At 54.6% G+C, this 21,538-nt stretch overlaps 2 protein-coding genes across 7 annotated transcripts in view; both read left to right on the top strand.

Annotated features, from left to right (window-relative positions):
• Positions 1 to 12,223, top strand: part of NAV1 (neuron navigator 1) — a 211,974-nt gene extending 199,751 nt beyond the window's left edge. For all 5 annotated transcript variants that reach the window (XM_061187265.1, XM_061187262.1, XM_061187264.1 and 2 more), the window contains 13 exons: positions 826 to 1,022; positions 1,124 to 1,316; positions 1,414 to 1,582; positions 1,877 to 1,974; positions 2,140 to 2,235; positions 2,455 to 2,614; positions 2,953 to 3,188; positions 3,993 to 4,147; positions 4,304 to 4,375; positions 4,808 to 5,004; positions 5,473 to 5,591; positions 6,975 to 7,172; positions 9,001 to 12,223. In XM_061187265.1, the coding sequence (XP_061043248.1) occupies positions 826 to 1,022; positions 1,124 to 1,316; positions 1,414 to 1,582; positions 1,877 to 1,974; positions 2,140 to 2,235; positions 2,455 to 2,614; positions 2,953 to 3,188; positions 3,993 to 4,147; positions 4,304 to 4,375; positions 4,808 to 5,004; positions 5,473 to 5,591; positions 6,975 to 7,172; positions 9,001 to 9,096 (1,986 nt within the window). In that variant the 3' untranslated portion in view covers positions 9,097 to 12,223. The remainder of the gene's footprint in view (positions 1 to 825; positions 1,023 to 1,123; positions 1,317 to 1,413; positions 1,583 to 1,876; positions 1,975 to 2,139; positions 2,236 to 2,454; positions 2,615 to 2,952; positions 3,189 to 3,992; positions 4,148 to 4,303; positions 4,376 to 4,807; positions 5,005 to 5,472; positions 5,592 to 6,974; positions 7,173 to 9,000) is intronic.
• Positions 12,224 to 17,261: 5,038 nt separating this feature from the next.
• The window catches only part of IPO9 (importin 9), a 53,032-nt gene continuing 48,755 nt past the window's right edge, over positions 17,262 to 21,538 (top strand). The window contains exon 1 of one of the 2 annotated variants that reach the window (XM_061187260.1): positions 17,262 to 17,455. In XM_061187260.1, the coding sequence (XP_061043243.1) occupies positions 17,293 to 17,455 (163 nt within the window). In that variant the 5' untranslated portion in view covers positions 17,262 to 17,292. Of the gene's footprint in view, positions 17,456 to 21,141; positions 21,246 to 21,538 lie in introns of those variants that run through there. The other variant, XM_061187261.1, reaches the window with a different exon arrangement.

The raw sequence follows: 21,538 nt of genomic DNA, 5'->3' as shown, positions 1-21,538 counted from the left end.
CCCTCAGATTTGCACTCTCTTCTCTTGCTGCCCCAGCGATCTGGTTTGCTCTGACCCCTCCTTTACGCTCCGTGTCCGGCTGCCTCCCTGTCCCCCTGTGTGTGTACGCATGCTAAATGGACGCATGTGACGGGTGTGGGACAGAACCCTGGTCTCCCTCCCTCGTCCCTAACACCCAGCTCATCCACACCCAAGACCAAGCCAGTTACGGTCAGATTATAATCCCCTGCGTACCTGGAGGAAATGCTGGGAGGTGTCCCTTATTTTGGGACATTTGAGTGGAAATAGTCGAAAGCACTTGTATCTGGTTGTTTTCACCGTCCTGTAATGTGCGGAGCACAGGAGGCACTAAAAGAAGCTTGGTTCCACTCCCTTCTGTTGATTCCACAGAATCGTAGTGTAAGTTTCTGGTGGGTAGATTCTGATCCGATGAGCCCTGCTCAGAGGTGGGTCCTGAGGCCCAGGTGAGCCAGGCTGCAGACGGAGCAGGTGCTGGTCTGCGGGAGAAGGTGGGATGGGGTCGCCGAGAGGCACGCCTTGTGTCCCAGGGCCTCCCCTCCATCCCTTCACGGGTGCGGCTCCCCCACGGGGGAGGGAAGACCCAGAAAGTTCCCATAGCACAGCAGCAAGTCCCACTCTCTCTCAGCCCGAATTCCTAGGCGAGTCTCCCGTCCGTATTCCACGAAGCCAGTGAAGCCTTTGGGGGAGGCCTGCCTGCTTACCGACACATCCCTGCCTCTGGCCTCTGTCTCAGAAGCCCCTCCGCCCTCACCGTCTCCAGCGCGGAGCCCTGACTGCTCTCTCCCCGGATCTGCTTTGTTCTAGCTCCGAAGTTCCTTCAACAAAGCCTTCAGCATAAAGAAGGGGCCCAAGTCCGCTTCCTCCTACTCTGACATCGAGGAGATCGCCACGCCCGACTCCTCGGCCCCCTCGTCCCCCAAACTGCAGCACCAGGCTACGGAGACTGCCTCGCCCTCCATCAAGTCCTCCGCCTCGTCCTCCGCGGGCACCGACGCCCCCGAGTGAGTGCCCCCCACTGCAGCCCCCTCCCCGGGCAGTGGGACCGGTTACCGCCACCCGCGGGCTCAGCGTCTAACGCCCGCCGCTCCCTGCCTCCTTCCAGGGGCCCCGCTCCCCCGGCCCCCCACGCCCGCCTGTTCCAGGGCAGCGAGGAGGAGGAGCCGGAGAAGAAGGAGGTGTCCGAGCTGCGCTCCGAGCTGTGGGAGAAGGAGATGAAGCTCACGGACATCCGCCTGGAAGCCCTCAACTCGGCCCACCAGCTGGACCAGCTGCGGGAGACCATGCACAACATGCAGGTCAGTCCCGGGCGGGGCCGCGGGGCCGCGGGGCGGGGCTCCTGGATGGGGCGGGACCTGGCGGCCGAGGCTCCAGACCCCCGTGTTCTTGCCGCAGTTGGAGGTGGACCTGCTGAAAGCTGAGAACGACCGGCTGAAGGTGGCCCCGGGGCCCTCGGCGAGCTCCGCTCCAGGGCAGGCCCCGGGATCTTCGGCTCTGCCATCCCCTCGCCGCTCCCTGGGCCTGGCGCTCACCCATCCCTTCAGCCCGAGCCTCGCAGACACAGGTACCTGTTGGGGAGAAGGCCCCGGGCAGGTGGAGAGAAGGAAAGGGTTCGCCCCCCCCTCGCTCTGGTGCGGCTTCCTTGGGTCAGTGACGTACCAGTGCTGCCGCCGAGCCGATGCTGGTGTCCTGAGACACCGAGGGTTGTTGTGGTCCTAAGACCTTAATCACTGTTCAGGCTTGGTCTCCAGTTTCACTTTTGGGTTAGATAAAAACTTATTTGGAAAGGCTAGTGGCAAGAAGATGTAGGAAAGCCTGTGGATACCCCCAAACCAACAGTCCTCTTTCTCACTTCCAGACCTGTCTCCCATGGATGGTATCAGCACCTCTGGTCCAAAGGAGGAAGTGACTCTTCGGGTGGTGGTGAGGATGCCCCCACAGCACATCATCAAAGGGGTAAGGAACTTCGGGGTGGGGGGGTGACACTGTCATTTCTACCCAAGGACGTCTGGGCTCTAAGGACCCCCGAACCCACAGCACTCAGCTCCCAAGGCCTTTTACATTCTCCCCTTCTTGGAGCCGTCTGCCCTGGGCTCACGTGCGTCTACCTTGGCCTCACAGGACTTGAAGCAGCAGGAGTTCTTCCTGGGGTGCAGCAAGGTCAGCGGGAAAGTTGACTGGAAGCTGCTGGATGACGCTGTTTTCCAGGTGTTCAAGGTAAGGGATGCAAGAACTCAGAGGGTCTGCTGGGCCTCTGATGGCACTGGGGTCTGGGGGCCTCTGAGGTTTTGTGCAGGAGTGCTCAGTGGGACAGACATCGCTCCTCCCCTTCGCCATCGACTTCTGTGCCCTGTGGCACTACCTTCCTCGTGGCCTTCATGTCTGTGTGTGTGTGTCCTGCTCCATCACTCCTTTCTCTCCCTCCTGTCCCGTCAGGACTACATTTCTAAGATGGACCCAGCCTCGACGCTGGGACTAAGCACCGAGTCCATCCACGGCTACAGCGTCAGCCACGTGAAACGGCTGCTGGATGCGGAGCCCCCGGAGCTGCCCCCCTGCCGCCGAGGGGTCAACAACATAGCAGTCTCCCTCAAAGGTCAGTTCCCGCTTCTGGGTGTGGGGCTGAGGAATGGGGGGTGGAGACCGTCGGGTGGTCCGTCACGCGTTCCTTGAGCAAGAACTGGTTGAGGGGCTATAGGGTGAAGGTCACCGTGAGATGCAAGATGAATGAGCCCGGTCCCGACCTGTCCCAGGGATGTTGTCGTTTGCAGGACATTTCTGCCCGGCCTGGGCTTCCCCTCCGCCCACCCCCGTAGCGCACGGCCTGCCCCAAGTTTCCAGAGCCAGGCCTGGGGGTTCCCACGGGGTCCCCGGGTGAGGAAGGCGAGCCTCAGGGCCCCGCCCAGGCTCACGCCGTCGGGGGCTGGGGTCCAGGTCTCAAGGAGAAGTGTGTGGACAGCCTGGTGTTTGAGACGCTCATCCCCAAGCCCATGATGCAGCACTACATTGGCCTCCTTCTCAAGCACCGGCGCCTTGTCCTCTCCGGCCCCAGTGGCACCGGCAAGACCTACCTGACCAACCGCCTGGCCGAGTACCTGGTAGAGCGCTCTGGCCGCGAGGCCACCGAGGGCATCGTCAGCACCTTCAACATGCACCAGCAGTCCTGCAAGGTGGCCGCCGCCCCGCCCGCCCGCCCGCCCTCCCTCCCCGTCCTCGCGGCCGCCGCCCCGCCTGCCCTCCCTCCCCGTCCTCGCGGCCGCCCGCCCCGCCCGCCCGCCCGCCCTCCCTCCCCTTCCTCGCGGCCGCCGCCCCGCCCGCCCATCCTCCCTCCCCTTCCTCGCTTCCGCCTTGACCTCCCTGCCCCTCGGTGAGCCCCTTTCCCGTCTCAGCCCTGCTCCAGCCTCCTCCCTCCCCGGGCCTCCGGGAGCTGCCGCCCCAGCCGGGACCGCGGTCCACGCTCTGTCCCCTCATGTCCCAGTGGCCCTCTGCCCACCTCGTCAGTCCCCCCCTTCTCTTTCATTTCCTTTCTCTCCAGGATTTGTCTCTGACTGGGCTTCCTTCAGGGAAGCACTCAGAACTGTCACTACTGTGCTGTCCCCTGCCAGGTCCTGCTGCCTCCCGAGTTCCCCCCGACGCTGTGCCGTGGCTTCAAACCTTGGCCCCCACCTCTGCCCCACGGGGAGGCGCGTCCATTAGGAGTGGTTCCTGGTGTAAATCCATTGAAGAAAAGCGTGTGTTCCCCAACCCTGTAGGCTGTAGGGGCCACTGCTTCAGAAGGTTGCTTTGAGCCTTTGGGCCACTGCTGATCGGTCTGGGGTGGTGTCTTCCGTAGTTCCATGTCCAAGCGCGTCAAACAGGAACCAAGGCCCCAGGGGATCCAGAGCCAGCTCAGCTTCTCTGAAACCCTTCTCTTCAAGGCTCATCCAGGGGCTCACTGCTACCGAGTGTTGACCCACCATCTTTTTTCATTTCAGGATCTGCAGCTGTATCTCTCCAACCTGGCTAACCAGATAGACCGGGAAACAGGAATTGGGGATGTCCCCCTGGTGATCCTACTGGATGACCTGAGTGAAGCAGGCTCCATCAGCGAGCTGGTCAATGGGGCCTTGACCTGCAAGTATCACAAATGGTAAGCTGGAGTCAGGACTAGCTTCATCACAGTGGGCAGAAGGAGAGCCCGGTCCAGCCCAAGCTATGAGCTTCCCATGGGCGTCGGGGGAGGGTACATGGCAGAAAGCAAGTGTTCAGACAAGTCTAAGCAAATCTTTTCTCTTTCTTCCCACAGTCCCTATATTATAGGCACCACTAATCAGCCGGTGAAAATGACACCCAATCACGGCTTGCATCTGAGCTTCAGGTAAGGACTGTGGCCCTGGATGAGCCTTCCAACCCTACCCGAGTCTGTAAACCAGTTCAATCCAGGATGTGGCCAGAGGCGCAGCAGAAGGAAAGAGAAGTAGCGGAGCCCTGTGGGCTGGGGAGAGGGCAGGTGTGTGTGCTGTGTCAGTGCAGGGGGAGACGGACCCCTTGGACAGGAGAGGACTGTAAAACTGAGAGATGCGGCTTCGTGGCTGAGGTTCAGGTTCTGTGCCCGCACGCCCCTTGTCCAGGCCAGTGAGGTCAGATGGTTACCTGAGGGGGGTCACCGATCTGAGAGTCAGCTCTGCCGCGGCCCTGAGTTCAGCGGACCCCACGGGCATTAGTGGGAGGAAGGGGGGATGGGCCCGCGGGGGATGAGCCGGACACGCCCCCGCACGCTCCGCCCCACCCTTCGCATCCCTGGCCGCAGGATGCTGACCTTCTCCAACAACGTGGAGCCCGCCAACGGCTTCCTGGTTCGCTACCTGAGGAGGAAGCTGGTGGAGTCGGACTGCGACGTCAACGCCAACAGGGAGGAGGTGCTGCGGGTGCTGGACTGGGTGCCCAAGCTGTGGTACCACCTGCACACCTTCCTGGAGAAGCACAGCACCTCAGACTTCCTCATCGGTACGGCCCGCCCTGCCATGGCCTCCTGCGCCGCACCTGGGGGCCGGGGTCGGGGGCACTCCCCTGCCTTCTCATGTCTTCAGCGCATAGAGTCACCGGCCCTGTGCCTGAGTCACTGCGCCAGCGCCCCCAGCGCAGTCCGCACCCGGAGTCAGCCATCAGAGAGCTGACCCCTCGCCCTCATTTCCCCACGATTACTGGGAAGAAGCGGGGAAGGGATTTCGGGGGAGTTTAAAGCTCCCCCTCGCTCCCCCACCTCCCGTCCACCCAGGGAGGCATCGTTCACGGGGCTACAGCCAGGCTGTCAGCTCCCGCCCGTCCTGACCTCAGTCTCAGTTTAGCCCAGCCCTGCGCTTCTTTCAACCCTGTGGTTATGAGACCCTCTGCCTGGTGTTAAGGAGTCAAGGGGGCAGATGACCAGGGAGAGCAAGGTTCTCGGCCGTCTTCACGGCCCCATCCTCTTCCCAGGCCCCTGCTTCTTTCTGTCCTGCCCCATCGGCATTGAGGACTTCCGGACCTGGTTCATTGACCTATGGAACAACTCCATCATTCCCTACCTGCAGGAAGGGGCCAAGGACGGCATCAAGGTGAGCCCGCCCTCGACTCCGCTCAGCCCAGACGCCAGGCTGGCCCACCTCACAGAGCGGAAACAGGGTTAGACACGGGGCCACGGAGATCTTTAGGGTCTCCTCCTGACAGGTCGGGTGAGGCATTGGACGGACCACGCTGCTTTCCTGCCTTCGGCTAGCGTTCAGCAAATCGCTAAATGACCACTGACCCTGGGGCCGTGTGTCCAGCCCTAGCCCTTCTGGCTCTGCTCTAGGGATCAGGGCAGAGAGAGAAATAATTGAGCAAAGAATTAAGTAAAACCCTATTACAGCCTTAGCTCATTACTAACTACTAATAAAAATGTTACTTTGGCCAAGTTACTTAAACTGTTTAATATCCTCATGTGTAAAAAAGGAGGTGGTATAAATTCTGTTCTGCCTAAATCACTGGCAGTGTTGCGAAGGCAAATGAAATACGTGAAAACACTTGTAAAAGTAGAAGTTAGAATAAGAACTTGGTGTGAAAGGAAAATGTCATTTTTTTAAAAACCTCCTTAGTTTTCTCACCTGTTAATTAGGGCATGATCCAATGACCTGTGATGTGGTGACTAGACCCTACTGGTCACGTATTATCCATAGAAGTAATGTGTCACTGTGATAGGCACTGCCTGGTGATATGGTAGATTTCTAGAGATGCAGTGTATCATTATTTCATTTAATTTGCATTATTATTAATAGTTTTCCAACTTACATCATTTTTTTTAAAGCTCTTTTGTGTTTTTTAAAAATTTATTTATTTATTTATTATTGGCTGAGTTGGGTCTTTGTTGCTGCGCGCGGGCTTTCTCTAGTTGCGGCGAGCGAGGGCTGCTCTTCGTTGCGGGGCGCGGGCTTCTCATCACGGTGGCTTCTCTTGTTGAGGAGCACGGGCTCTAGAGCACAAGCTCAGTAGTTGTGGCTCACGGGCTTAGTTGCTCCTCAGCACGTGGGATCTTCCCAGACCAGGGCTTGAACCCGTGTCCCCTGCATTGGCAGGCAGATTCTTAACCACTGCGCCACCAGGGAAGTCCCCCGACTTACATCATTTTTACACAGATAATATCTCATTTCAACAAAGTTGAAATTTCTTTCAAAAGGTATTACTAAACTGAAAGAATTTACTTGGAAAATAAAATCGTAGGGTCGTAAGATTTGTCCTGTTAAGTTTTAATGCAGTCTGCCAAATTATCCTCCAAAATGGTTTCTACCAATTTATGCCAACTTATTTTACTTCCCTTGTTGGGGAACTCAAAGGAAATCCCACAGGGATCAGAGCCTCAAGCTTTACGTTTGAGGAAGTACACACGCCATCAGGAGACTCCACGAACAAGCCTCTCATCTGCGGGTTCCTCACCCAGTGATCACATTTCTCCTTCTCTCCAGGTTCACGGGCAGAAAGCCGCCTGGGAGGACCCCGTGGAGTGGGTCCGGGACACTCTTCCCTGGCCGTCAGCCCAACAAGACCAGTCAAAGCTGTACCACCTGCCCCCACCCACCGTTGGCCCTCACAGCATTGCTTCGCCCCCTGAGGACAGGACGGTCAAGGACAGCACCCCCAGCTCCCTGGACTCTGACCCGCTGGTGAGTAGAGGCCGCTCTAAGGCAAAAGTCAGAGTGTCACAGAACTGAGCCCTCGTCCACAGCCCGCTGGGGCCCGGGGGCCGGGACAAGCATGAGGCCAGTGGGTGGGAAACTCTGGCCATCAGAGCCCTGGGCTAAGCTACACAGTGCCACCCGCCAGCAAAGACCCGGGTCCGGGCAGAGCCCAGGTGGGAACGGCGGCCAGAGCAGGAGAGCAGTGGGACCCGTGGGTGCTTGTCCTGCTCCCGCGCTGCTCCCTGGTGTCGTCCTGGGGGCTGCCGCGGTCCAGGGACTTCAGGAGCCCGTAGACAGTAAGCGGAGACAAGTGACAAACTAGGGGAAATATCTGCAGTGCTCGCAACCAAGAGACGATTGACACCCAGCACACGTGACCCTTCCCCCCAAAACCGCCACACAGAACAACAATGGGCAAAGGAGGCAAGGGGCAGGCGTTGACTGGAGGAAATGCAAAGGGCCAATACAGGGACTTCCCTGGTGGCGCAGTGGTTAAGAATCCGCCTGCCAATGCAGGGGACACGGGTTCGAGCCCTGGTCTCGGAAGATCCCACATGCCGCGGAGCAACTAAGCCCGCGAGCCACAACTACTGAGCCTGTGTGCCACAACTCCTGAAGCCTGCGTGCCTAGAGCCCGTGCTCCGCAACAAGAGAAGCCACGACAATGAGAAGCCCGCGCACCGCAACGAAGAGTAGCCCCCGCTCGCCGCAACTAGAGAAAGCCCGCGCGCAGCAACAAAGACCCAACGCAGCCAAAAATAAATAAATAAGTAAATAAATAAATAGATTAATTAATTTAAAAAATACTATTAAAAAAAGGGCCAATAAAAACAGAAAAAGACCCTTCCCCTCTCTAATCACTGAGGAGACACGTATTACAAGGAGATAACTGTTTCACGTTTGCAGAATCGTCTGTGTGGGGAAGCTCGGACCTTCGTTCTGCTGGTGGGGGCATTTGTCAGTCACTGTTTTGGAAGATGATTTGGCAGATGGTCTGAAAAACTTAACGTGCACAAACTCCAGGACCTTGCAATATTACGTTTTCGAGTAGGAGATTCCTCTACTTTAGTCCTAAGACATTTTATTTAAATTTTGACCTTGTAGAAAACAGGTGTCCTCTGTGTCAAAAGGCTTTTAAATCAGGAGGGTGCAAATATCATGGAAACAGAGGCTGGAAGGCAGAGCCATAGAGAGGCAACGAGGCTTCCTTAGCTGAATGGAGAGTCAGAGTCGTGAAGTGTTGAGGGAAACTGAGGGAAGAAGGGCGGGAGGTGGGACTTCCCCGGCGGTCCAGTGGTTAAGACTCCGCGCTTCCAATGCAAGGGGTGCGGGTTCGATCCCTGGTCGGGGAACTAAGATCCCACGTGCCGCGCGGCACAGCTCAGGCCCCGCTGAAGCGATGGGGTGGGAGCTAGGGAGAAGCAGGTCCTAAGGGCACTGGGTGCAGCCGCTGGGCTGTGGTCTGTGGCAAGGAGAGCTGTTAGACGGTCTTTGGGCCCTTCCCACCCCCTCCTGGGACTGGCCGGACCTGCGGGAGCGCCGGCACCTTGCGGGGCGGAGGTGGCTCTGCCCTCTGGCCTTCCCCGCACGTCACGGCCAGAGCAGCACCCTACCTGCCCGGCACTCCCGAGGGTTGGTCCCCGCATTCGAGCTTACACACAGGGTGGAAGCAGTCATCTTGGCCTCTTCCTGAACCAGCCGCAAACTCTCTGGGCTCTCAGCCCCTTGCAGACCCAGGACCAGACCCACAGTCTGATTTTCTGTGTTTCCCAAAGACCCAACTCTCCGTAACTGTCTCTCCGCCCCTCTTTAGATGGCCATGCTGCTGAAACTTCAGGAGGCTGCCAATTACATCGAGTCTCCAGACCGAGAAAGCATCCTGGACCCCAACCTCCAGGCCACGCTCTGAGGGCCCGGCGGCCAGTCACAGGACAGCAGGATGCGGACACTGCTGCGTGCGGCCTCCTCTTCCCCGCTTCCTCCTGGGCGCTGGCTCTCTGGCCACGAGGACAGGAGGGGGGAGGTGGAAGGAGGGGGCGGCTTCCTGGTGCTGCACCTTCAAGAACTCCCGGTGGGACTGGTGGGTGGACCTGTGTCCCCAGGTACATTTCCTGGCCTCCTCTTGTGACTTTGGGGAAAAGATGATCCTGGGTCTTTTTCCTTGATTTCTTGTCTCAATTACAAACTCCTGAGCTTGCTGGGGAGGGGTTCAGAAGACATCAAACAAGCCTGCAGTAGTTCCTAACTGATGCTCACAGACAACTCAGAGACACGGCCCCGTGGGGGAATCTGCTGGGGGAAGCGGCGGCTCCCCAGACCTTCCCACGGACCCTGCCCAGTTCCATCGCCACTGCCAGCAGCTCTCCCCGCACCCCGAGATTTGGCTGCAGCCCAGAAAAAGAAGCATGTGATTTAAAAACGTTTAAATCAATCTGTAAAGGGTTTAAAAAAAAAAAAAAAAAAAGGAAAAGCTGAAGCTGGAGGGAGGAAATCCATTTGCCTGGGCAGAGAGCGTGCCGCCCGCCCTGCCCTCTGGACCACATGGGGGCACCGACAAGACAGCTGTGACCTGAGAAGTTGCCAGACCCCAGAGGTGCCACCACAGCCTTCGGAGAAGCACCGCCGGCTCCGTCTCAGCCTCTAATTTAACACTCATGAGTCAATAAACCCTACTTTTTTTACTTTTTATTTTTGTTTTTTGTTTTGTTTCCATTTTCCCCTCCCATTTGCCTATTTATTCTCCTCCTCTTTTTTTGGTTTGTTTTTTCCCGTTTTTTCCCATTTCCTCCCACGTCCACGAGATGCTCACGTTGCTTTTCCAAGTCGGTCTTTGGAGAGCCCGATGCCACCTGATTGGCACCAGCTAGACACCTGCCATGCCACTGTGTCTGCCACCCTTGGGGCTCACATGGGACATGAAGCATTGGCTCAGCAGTGGGACAAGAGGGACCTCGAGGTCCCTTTTGAGAAAACACACGCTCTGCCTGGAGCCCGACAGCCAGCCTCTGGAGGAGAGCACATCACCTCACCCTGATACAAGATCTAATCTGAGCTTCCCTGTGGACTGGAGGAAAACCGGAAACTGGAAATCTCTCTGTCCTGTGGCCTGTGGAGCCCCTCGCTGCACTAATCTGATGGCGACCACTTTGCCCAACTGAATCCAAAATCCCCAGCCGGCCTTTACTGTTGGTTTAGAACAAGTGGCTAGTCCCTTAGGAGTGGACATCCATGTGAGATGCTCCCAATCAGAATATAAGGAGTTTGATTTGGTGGCAGAGATCTGCCTTCTGAAGGGATCCACTTTTTGCAGAAGTTGCCCTGAAGTTTCGGCAGTCCTAATTCCTTCATTGGACAAGCACTTATAGGGCACTTACCGTGTACAAGTCACTAGGTTAAAAAAAAAAAGACGTGGGCCCTTACGTTCACAGTCTAGTAGGAAATGTTAACTTCCATTAATTGCACACATCTCCTTGTTTTCTGGACCTTCAGGATCACCTGAGAAATGGAGCCAAAACCCCAGGAGCCAGCCAGCGAGAAGCCCGTGATTAGCTGTCCAGCGCACTGGGTTGCTTGGTGAGGCTGCGGTTTTGGGCTCTGCAGACCAGGGATGTGTGATGAGCCTGGGCCGAAGTGTTTGCTCTTCAGATCCCCAAGTAGCACAAGACCTTATCAAAACCTACAGGCACACTAATCACTAACCAGGATCGCTCTGTCCCACCAAACCAAGGAGTAGCTGCATCTGAATCTTCATATCAGAAGACTTTCATTTAGGTCCAAAAGGTGGTCCAGATTGCTCCCTCCAAAAGCTTCTGCATTCACCTGGTGGCTCCCATGGGTGACGGGTTCGTCTCTGCTGAAGACGATGTCTGCTGATGCTGCGAGAGCCGTGGAGACCCCCAACTCAGCCGGAAAATATGCAATTCTGAGCGGGAAGAGGCTGTCTGTCCAAGGATGGTGCTGACATCACTGCCTTAAGGTCTCTGCCGTGCAGAAGGAGGAGGCCCCAGAGCTGGGCGTTCTAGCTTGGAAGGACGGGGAAACACCCGAGCGGGCCTTCTCTGGGCTCTGGCCTCTCATGGCCCCTCCCCGGCTGCAGTCCTGTGGCCGGGCTCAGGCTCCCAGCGCCGTCTCCACCCGGGGGCTGAGCCTTTCTCTCTGTTCTCGGTGCTGCCCAGCCAGTGCCTTCGGTCATGGGTATTAACTGGCTACTTGAGAAAAAGGAAAGGGGTGACCCTCTTCCGCCATTCCAACTGCCTCAGACCCCCAAAGCGATTCCTGCTTCCCTGGTCACCGTGGATACCACCGCGAAGTTTACGTGGATCCTCAGCAGGCTGGCTCTGGAGGCCTCGGGTTCCGGCGTTTCATCTCCATTCCCGGATCCACCGCTCTGCTCTTGGCTGACTGCTGCGTTTAGCCCGGGTCTCCAGCCGCTTGCCTCCAGAAAGTGGGATCCCATCTGGCGAAGTGGCACCGCCCCTCCGCTTTCCCTCTGGAGCTTGGGCCCCTGTTTCCACTTGTCCACCTGGGCCCCTGGCTGTGGGCGTTGATCATCCCCCAGGAATCACGGTGACATGGCGACTGGGGCAGGCCGAGCCTCCTCACGGTGCTACGACCCTCGGGGCGCTCATCCAGAGTCCTCTGAAGCTGAAACCCGAGCCCCACTGCCTCCACCCTGGAATGAGTGGCAAGTGCAGATCCACAGCATTTTCTCCCACCTACACCCCTGCTTCTTGGTCGAGACCACTGGGATCCCTCAAAAAAGAAAAGCTGGGTCCCAGGGCTAAACTCTCAACGCCCAGCACCTTGAGAAGAATCCGGCCTCTCCAGGACTGGAGTGTGTGCCCTCCCCCCCCTCCAGCCCCCAACTCCTTTCCTCACCAAAGCCGGCGAACAGACCACGTGGTTCAATGCCCAACCCCGCTTCAGGGCAGAGGTGCGGCCGCGGCCCCTCGTTCCTGGATGAAGGAGACCAACGCATTTTGTCCAGTGTATTTGTCCTCAGCCCCTGCCTAGGCACGAAAAATAAAGTACTAGGTAATGGAGGCCAGCAGAGGACCCGATGTCTGTGTGTGTCTCTCTCACAAGAGCAGTTGACGGCTGCCACTCCCTATCTTCTGAGCTTCATCGAGTATTTTTTAAAACCTCTGCTTTGAGGCAGCTCTGCGGTGCTTATCTCTGTGTGTGCGTGAGTGTCATCCCAGTGTCTCTGTCACGTGGTCGAAGCCTCGGGAAGCTGCAGGGAAGTAGGGTTTCCTGAGGTCCTGGGGAGCCCCCATTGCAGAGTCCTTAGTGGTTGACATGCTAAGCTTTGGTCACATGCTAAGCTTTGGTTCTGAATTACCAACCTTTTCACTCATCTACCCATACTCCTTAAGAACCTAAGACAAAATAGTGATTTTTTTAAAAATTTTTATTTCTTGCTTTCTGGTTTTCCTGGTTTGGGCCTAATCTCACCATTTCTTCACTCCTAGCTCCCTGAGACAAGACTCCCAGTCTTCAGAGGGGCACTCTTCAGTCTCTGAGGTCACTTTATTTCCTGTACTTGTCCAAGAGGAGGAAGAAAGCAGTGGTGACCTGCTCCTTCTCACCAGCACCTCACACACACCAACCCTGCACAGAGGTGAAAGTTGCCTGCATGAGTGGGGCTTGGCCCTGTAAGCTGGGATCAGGGCGAGCCTCCATGCTACTTTAGGGACCCTTTATTGCAAGGCGTTTGGGAGAGGAAGTTGCGCTTGTGCTAATCACACATTTAACGAGGCATTCTTTCTAGGGCTAAAGTCATCTGGGTCACCAAATGTAACTTCTCATCATACTTTTTTCCCTTTCCTTAATCCTGGGCCTTAGCTAAGCTGAAGCTAGTTAGTAGACTCTATAAGCAACCCCCCTCAACTGATGGGAAGAAATGTGCTCTTCCAGAGGGTTCACTAGTGGAACCCCAGTACTCTCTTATGATGACTGATAACTACTAGTGAGTTCTGGTCCATGGCCCCCACCAAAGAGGCCGTAAGAAAATGGTCTTAGGGACACTGTGTTCCCAGAAGGCCAAAGCCTGAGGATAATGCCCTTTACAGTTGAATCCGTTTTATATATTCATGAGCCCTCAGTCAACCTGATCAGGGATACAGGGGGCCACCACCTTGGCTTGCCCACTGCTGAGGGTCCATGTGTGCGTGTCAGCTCAGCCCAGCCTGGAGCAAGTGCTCCAGCCACAGACCCTGTGAGAGATGGCATAGTCTGAACGTGAGGACACCAAGAGAAATTTGGAAGCTGCAGAAATACCAACACAGTGGAAAATTAAGCCTGTGTGTACTGGATCCTCCCAGTTTGGTGTTTTGGTTCTTTCTTAGTGGTTATGCCACGGAGAGTTTTCTGTGACAGGCATGGTCATGGAAGTAAGTGAACACTTGGTCCCTTGATTCATCTCTCTCTTTTTTTTTTTTCTTTTTGGCTGTGCCCCTCGGCTTGCAGGATCTTAGTTCCCCGACCAGGGATTGAACCCAGGCCACAGAAGTGAAAGCACCGAGTCCTAACCACTGGACCGCCAGGGAATTCCCACCTATTTCTTTTTTTTTTTTTTTTTTTGCCTCCTCTAAACTATTTATTCTGATTTCTCGACAAGTGAGTTAATTGGATAGGCCCCCGTGACAGACATTCCATACTCGAATTCATAGCTTTCTGCCAAAACAACATATTGTGTGCTGCTATATTTTCTGCATCGGAACTGGGAGCTGACGCCCACCTCTTTCATTTCTTAATATGTTCTTACATATGTTTCCAGACCAGCAGTGTTGGCAGCATCTGAGGACTTGTTAGACATGCAGTTCTCAGACCCCAGCCCGGACCTGTTGAATCAGAAACCGGGGAGAAGGCCCAGCGATTCGTGTTTTAACGAACCTCTTGGTAATTCTGCTGCACACTACGGTTTGCAGCTCACTGTGTTAGGGAAAGCCAAGGGTCAGAGTCCCCACACTGGGGCTTTAGGACCAAAAATAAGGTCCTAGGTTATAATTCAGACTTTAACATTAGTTTCAGAGTGTTCTCATGCTTCCTCATGATTCTGTTTTTCCTTTCATTTAACAGAAAGGACAGGTATGTGTGCCTTTGGGCAGAAGTTAGGGGGGAATGCTTGCATCTCCTAGTCAAACACAACCTTCAGAGAAAAATGTCATGGCTCTGAGATTCCTAAGGGGCTTCCCAGGGGGACGCAGTGGGAGAGCTCTTCCAGGTAGCTCTTCTGCTGGGTGACGTGTCTACTCACCTTTTTTTCTGGTGATATAATAGGATGAGAACGGTTTAAAAATGTGACTTGCATTTCCACGAAAACTTGTTCTCTTAGCAGCATCCCTCGCCTTTGCCCCAGTTCTAAAGGGCATCGCCAGGTCTGAGAACCTGCCAGAACCTCCTGCCCCCCCCCCCCCCACACACACACCCACCGCGGCCCTGCTCAGTCCGCAGGAGAAAGGTTGAGGCAGTGGAGCACCAAGTCGTCGGGGTCATCCATCCTTTCCCCGCACCAGGACACACAACTACTCATGGCGATAGAATAAAAAAAAATTTTTTTTAATCTGAAAGGAGCTTCATATCTTTCCAAACTCACAGACCCCCGCTGGTGGGGCCGTGTGGGAGATGAGGTGCGTACAACTGGTTTTGTTTCAAGTTTGTCCATTTTCCTCATGAGAGCACTTGTGGGTGGAGGACGAAGAACCATCTGGCATTGGGCCTCCTGAGCTCGGGGACCAAGCAGCCGGAGGAGGACGAGAAGGCGAGTGAAGCGCTGCACTAAAGTCACCCTGGGTGTTTCGTCCAGCTCCTGCGGGGTCTCCCCACATCCAGGCCATGTCTTGTGTCTCCAGACAGATGTGGATGGGAAGGCAGGGGTTCCCATCCCAGCCCCATCCCAGCCTGTCTCTGGGCCACTGCTGTGCGAGGGCCTCCCACTTGCTGTTTTTGGTTTTTTGGTTTTTTTTTTTTAACAGAACAATCTTTTTCTCAGATGAATTCCAGCCCCTGCTGGGTTCCTTTCCTTGTCCCTAACGGACCCGTCCCATTTTAGGCAGCGCTGTTTGTGTGATGGAATCTTGTTTCTCAAACGCATGGCGATCCTCAGGTGGAAGGCGGGCAGGAATCTTTGCAACACTTTTTTTTTTTAAATTTATTGTGCACAAACCCCCAAACCAGGATATGTGTGTGTGTCCGTGTGTTTATGGTTTTTATCACTGGCCCTCCCTCTTTCAACCTACCCCCTTTATATCTGATGTAGAGAAAGTGAGCCGTTGTACATAGTTGCGGTAACAATCATAAAGAGAGCTGGGCCGTGCCCTCGGTGATTCATCTTAAATAACAAAGTGGTTGATAGTTAAATCCATGCCGGGGCCGCAGAAGAGGCCTTCCTCCATCACTGCCAGAGGCCCCTCACCTGGGCCCTCTGTCCATCAGGCATGTCTCCTCCCACCAAGAGTCACCTGTTTGATGCCATTTGCATTTCAATAAAGTTATCTTCTGTGTTGTCCTATAGCTCTCTCCAGCTCCCTCTGTCTGGTTTCCGTCTCCATTTATCTCCTGGCACGTGCCTTGATCAGGAAGGTCATTTGCCGAACCCAGAGGTAAGAGCCACCTACCTGGATATCTGATCCTCAGCCCTAAGCAGGACCCTCTGGGCCCCTTTGGTTGAGGGTGGGGTGGGGTCCTGCTTGCAGACTGGACGCAGCCTCCTTCACCACAACTCGAAACGTCCAGCCCAGACCTCGGGGCTCTTTGAGTCCTCCATCCACTGCCTCGATGTTTGAAAACATAACCACCCTCTGGACTTGCCTAAGTTTTCTTCTTGGGGTAAAAGTGACTAAACCTCTGAGAAAAGAAGCTGTTCTGATAGAGTTCTGCTTCTCCTGGCCACTGAAAGAAGGAAAATAGGAAGTCCTACTCTGCCCTACTGTGGAACTGTGGCGTCCAGAAGGGCATCTTTCCCCTACGAAATTGTGGTGACACAAGCCACCTCTGCCCTCTAGTAGGAGGTGGCAAGTGGGTTTAGAGCTCTCCTCAAAATAAATAATCGAGGAATCATTCTTTTGGAAGAATACTCAGGCGAGGTGACTTAATTCCTGTTACCAGCTTAGCCTCTGAAGTCTTAGAACTGGGCTAGGAATTGCTAACTGGTTTCCGTTGCCACTTGGGAAGGACTCGTGGTTCCTAGAAACGTTTTCAAGGCAGTTAACCTGAACAGCTTACTAAGAAATGCCTGTTCCCATTTGCTCTGATCCTGGCACTCCAACGACAGCCCCATCCCTGTGCCGCCGCGTGCTTGCCCCTGCCCTGCACTGCTAACCCCTCTCAACAATCCTCTCCGCTTGCTCCAGGCTTTAGGAGTGTCTTTGCACCTTGAGCCATGTCCCCGAGCAGCCCAGGATGGCCATATTAACTACTTATCCCCCCACCCTGTAAGGTCCAGCCATAATTTCCCTGGAAAAAAACTTTATACTTTCTCAGCTAGTAGGACTTATTCTCAATAGGACTTGTAAGCACTTACTCTGGACGGAATTCCCTTTGCCACGCTGCTCTCTCCTGGCCAGCCACGGTCCAACCTTGAGGTTGGGTACATCCACCTGAAAAACCAATGGACTCCCCACTGCCCAGTCCACGCAGATTCCTTCCCCCGACCTTTGGATTCCTGAGGCTAAGAGATGAAAACTCTCACTTGTTTCGGGGCAAAAGCGGTTGGTTTGAAAGAGGAGCTAATTCCGACCCTCTCCTTAAAGCCTCGTCCACCCATCCCCATCCCACCCTCTCCCGACTTGGTATCTTACGCGTGAAGGACCCGTGCATGTGGAGTCACAGGTCACCAGCTGCGCTCCCGGCGAGGCTGCCCAGCCGCCGTTAAGCCGCAGGAGAAACCCCACCTCCTGGCCTCCCGGCCAGGTTCCTGCGGAGACGGTGCAGTTCTCGTCCCCGCGGCAGGTGGCGCTGTCTCCGGAGGTTCGGGCCGCGGCCCCGCCCACGCGCGTTTGCCCGGCCAGTGCGCAGGCACGGCCTCGCGGATTGGCCGCGCGCAGGAGCCGTCCGGCGGCGGCGGCGGGTTGGGCCGCGGGGCTGGCGCGCGGCGCGGAGCAAGATGGCGGCGGCGGCGGCGGCTGGTGCGGCCTCTGGGCTGCCGGGGCCGGTGGCCCAGGGGCTGAAGGAGGCGTTGGTGGACACGCTCACCGGGATCCTGTCCCCGGTGCAGGAGGTGCGGGCGGCCGCCGAGGAGCAGATTAAGGTGCTGGAGGTGACGGAGGGTGAGTGAGGCGGACCGTCGCGAGGGCGGCGGGTCTGGGCCGCGCTGACTACTGGCCGCGCTTCGGCCGGAGGCTGGGCCCGGGGAGGTCGGGGGCCGGGGAGGCCTGGGGCCGCTGGGGCCCGGCCGGGCGGAGCGCGGGGCCGGGGGCGCCGGGCCGGGGCGCGGGGCCGGCGTGGGGGTGGGGGCGGGGGCGGAGGCGCGTTCTCCGCCGGACGGCCGGTCTGGGCGCGGCTGTCAGCTGGGGGCCTGGCGGGGCCTCCGCACGTTTCCCCGGGAATCAATCACGCCTGTGCGGCCGCCTCCCCTCCCCGCCGCGTCCCCGCCGGTTTTCGGAGCGGCCGGCACTGTTCGGAGGAGCCGATCGTCCTTTGTCTTTGTGTCTTTGTCCCCCTCCTCCTATTGGAAGCTTGAAAGTGATGGAGGAGAAAACAAGCCGTTGGCTTGAGGTTGTCCTCCAGTTCCTGCCGAGCGGGCCTTTCTCCAGGCCCGGGGCAGCCACGCTCCGAAGAGCATTAGATCCTGAAACAGGAGGAGGGAAATCCGCTCGGGGTTTATGTCAGGAATACGTCTGGCCTGTCGGGGCTTCGCTGGCAGAACTCCAAACCTGCGGACTCCTCGAGCTCAGCAGGACGGTCTCACCACCTCTCAGAGTGTCCGTAGGAGTTGGCCCGCCTATGGACTGAGGGTTTTTATTGAAAAGAACTTAAGACAAAGCTCACTTAAATTTAATTTTATATTCTCCCGCAGCATGAGAGAGCTCTTGAAGAACTAAATTATCTCTATTGGAAATACGTTGAGATTTGGGATCTAGCAGGTTAAGGACCATTTTGAAGGCCCAGTTGTAATTGTCATTGTCTTGTGAAATGTCAGATCCTCTAAGAGGAGCCGTGCACAGATTGACCTGTAGGAGTTATTACAGCCTACTAGGTGAAATTCCTTTATTCACGCTAACGTCTCTGCCTCCCTTGCGTGTGAAGGAGAAAGGGTGACAGAGCAAAGGAACCTCTTCACATTCAAGTTGCTACTTGAATAAAGTTGAAGGTCCGGTACCTTCCCTGAGTGATACCCAGGGTTCCCGGTGCCCCAGGCATAGGTCTGGTGCTTTCCTACAGAAGGTGAACCTTCGCTCGTGTTTGAACTGTCCAGCAGCAGCTCCGATTGGGCTCTGATCCCTTCGACTCTAGCCAACACCATGGTCTCATCTAGGCAAAGTCAGTTATCATCTTCTTGAGATCTTCTTGAAGTTCTACTCTCTTACTTCATCTTTTTGGGTCTCAAAATAAGAAATTAAACAGAAGTGCAGAATTTTGCATTTGATCTAGGCCACTGATGGGAATAGATTCTCTCTCTCCCTCTCACACAGACACAGACACAGACACACACCCCACACACACACCCCATAACTTACCGGGAACCTGCTACCAGTGTGCTGCGAGCCGTGGAGAGGCTTTGACACAGCAGCCTGCTGTTGGTGACCCAGTAGGAAGGCATGTGACTCACAGGTTTGGGATGTGATGTGCAGGGTTGAATCAAGTCTGTGGAGTTGAATGTGGTACTTTGGACCCTTTGGGGGTTGTTTGTGTTTTTAAATAGTCTAATTTGTTTTGTTTATTGAAAAACTATAGAAATCCACCCCTTTCACTAACCTCTTTTTGAGATGGCGGATGGTGATCCGTTCCTCAGATACAGTACCTTGCTTCTCTCCTTTCCTCTTCTTGTGGCCTTTAACAAGTTGTTTTTTGCCATGGGGTCCAGAGTACCTCCTGTCTTCTCTTCAGTCTGAATGTCACACATTGCCTTTGCGCAGCCAGTTTCTTTTCCTTTAATGAAAGCAGAGCACGTGCCTTCCCAGCCCGGCTTTAGCCAGCAGTCTGGCCTGAGGAAGCGCGCAGGGCATTGCTCCCACTGTTAGAACAACACCCTTGCAGGCCTAGGCGAGCAGCCGTTCTCGCAAGTGAGTGAATCTTTTCCACTCCTTTGGAGTTGCTTCATGTTTTAGTTTTATCCTAGTAGAAGAAACCTTGCTTTCTGGTCCTAGGAAACACACTTCCTTAAAACTTGGAGTTGATGGGGAATCTGGGAGTTGGTGTCTATTATTATGTATGTTCTTTCAATCCTTTTTTGGTTCCAAGAGGCCCAAGATTGGATGGCAACCAGATCTGGTTGTTTCTAGTCCCTCTGTCCCCTCAAATAACCACACTGTCTTTATGAGCCTTGTTGTTGCCTCACGTGGGAGACTGGTCCCAACTGATCCTTAAGATTAACCCATCTATTCCCTTTGACAAAGGGAACAATCTCTAATTTAATTTGGAGGGAAAGACACAGGTCAGCTGTCAACTCTCTGTTAAGTGGACAGATAAGAGAGGTTGCCATGCTCTGGCCAGATTCTGGAGTAGAGGAGATTTTAAGAAGCAGTTATCTTAGAAAATTGAGGTGCTGGAGCCCAAAGTACATCCAGGTCATTCAGTCTGCCAGCTGGTATTTTCCGGGAAATAACTTGCCTATTATCAGTTACCATGTTTTCCAGAATGGGAACCTGTCCTCTTAAGCCAAGAAACGGTATGTATGTCAGAGATCCACCTGACTCGTATAGCGGGCTAATTTTGAAAGGATGAAGATAGGCTATGCCCACCAGCCTGGTGTCCTGGGATGGTTTTCTTAAGTCCCTGTGCTTGCTGTTTTCCCTAGTCACTTGGAATCTGAGGGAAACCCAGCAAACCCTTCTGACTAGTGAAAGCCTATTTAACAGGGCTAAGTGGCAGAGGAGATGGTGCCACTAGCCACCTTCTTCAGACAGCACTCACATCCTGAACTGAGAAACTTATTACTTGAAAGTTGGAGGTTGCTGTGCTATACAGTATTCCAACAGATAATTGGTACCCTTTTGTTTCCTTAGGAAGACTGAGATTTTGAGTTTTATCAACAGGGTTTGTAGGAATTTAGTTCTACCTCAGTAAAGTAAGAATTAGTCTTTTTGATCTGTTAGAGCATTCTTCTAATTCCATTTTATTTACTAGGTGGGATCATATCAAGCATCTTATAAACACAGGAATTAAAGAGAAGGAAAGTTTGTGAACTGCCAAAGGTCTCTTACGTCAAAGTCTAACGTTCTCTACTCAGCTTTATGAGCTCTTTTTTGTGTGACTTATTACAAGATCGTGACTTTTGACAATGTCAGCTCTTTTATTTTTGGTGTATTTATGCTTGACTTTTTTTATATCTTAGAACGAAGTTATTTCCTTTTTTTTCTTCTCTGTGTACTGTCCTCTGAGAGCAGCATCACCTGAGTGGTGGGATGTGTTGCTTCCATTCTGAAGCTTTAATTCTCCAGGCCAGCCAGTGTAGCAGAGACTTTCTCATATGACTAGATTTAGACCCTAAGTCATTTTCTTCTTCTAGTTATTTCTTTTGTCTGTTAGAAATGAAGACATTTGGCCTTGACTTAGTCTTTTCTGTCTTGCTCCCAGCAGATATGTCACAGAAGATACATTTTTTTCTTTCCTCCCACCACCATTATATTGAGCTGGGGAGGGGGGATTATCCCTCCCTCGCTTTTCCTGACATCCGACGCTGCCGAGATATCTGTGTTGATTCCCCATCTTAGGTGCCTAGAGAGATGATCCTGCTGGTGGAAGTTTGCTTTCTGGTTCTCATGGGCGCTTTTCTGGCTCTCTTCCAGTGTAGCGTAAGCACTGTCACCTGCGAAGGGAGCCCTCCAGGATCCAGACGCACTCCTGGGCGTGTGGCGGGCACTGAGCCGAGCGGAAGGCGGCCACGCTCGGAAAAAGGCCAGTGGTGCAGTTTTCTTTTTCCTTTCAGCTGTGGTTTTGTGAAAAACCCTGTGAGAAAGGGGGACTTCTCCAGAGCTCTCCTCAGAACTCCCTCCTTCCCAGACAGTCCCTGTCCCCAGTTCTTCCTAGTAGGAGCCTTCCTGACTGTCCAAGCCTCATGTCTCCAGTCGACCCTTAAGACCAGGAGCATGTATTTCTCAGCTTATCCTTTCTCCTCCATGCTCTCCTTTGGATCTTCCCTTCTCAGTCAAGTTATAGAAGGATCGTGTTTTTGCCAAGTGGGGTGAAAT

This window comes from Eubalaena glacialis, chromosome 3, assembly GCF_028564815.1.
Source record: "Eubalaena glacialis isolate mEubGla1 chromosome 3, mEubGla1.1.hap2.+ XY, whole genome shotgun sequence".
NCBI classification, from domain to species: domain Eukaryota; kingdom Metazoa; phylum Chordata; class Mammalia; order Artiodactyla; family Balaenidae; genus Eubalaena; species Eubalaena glacialis.
The sequence above is the reverse complement of the archived record's forward strand: the minus strand, read 5'-3'. Positions and strand labels throughout refer to the sequence as shown.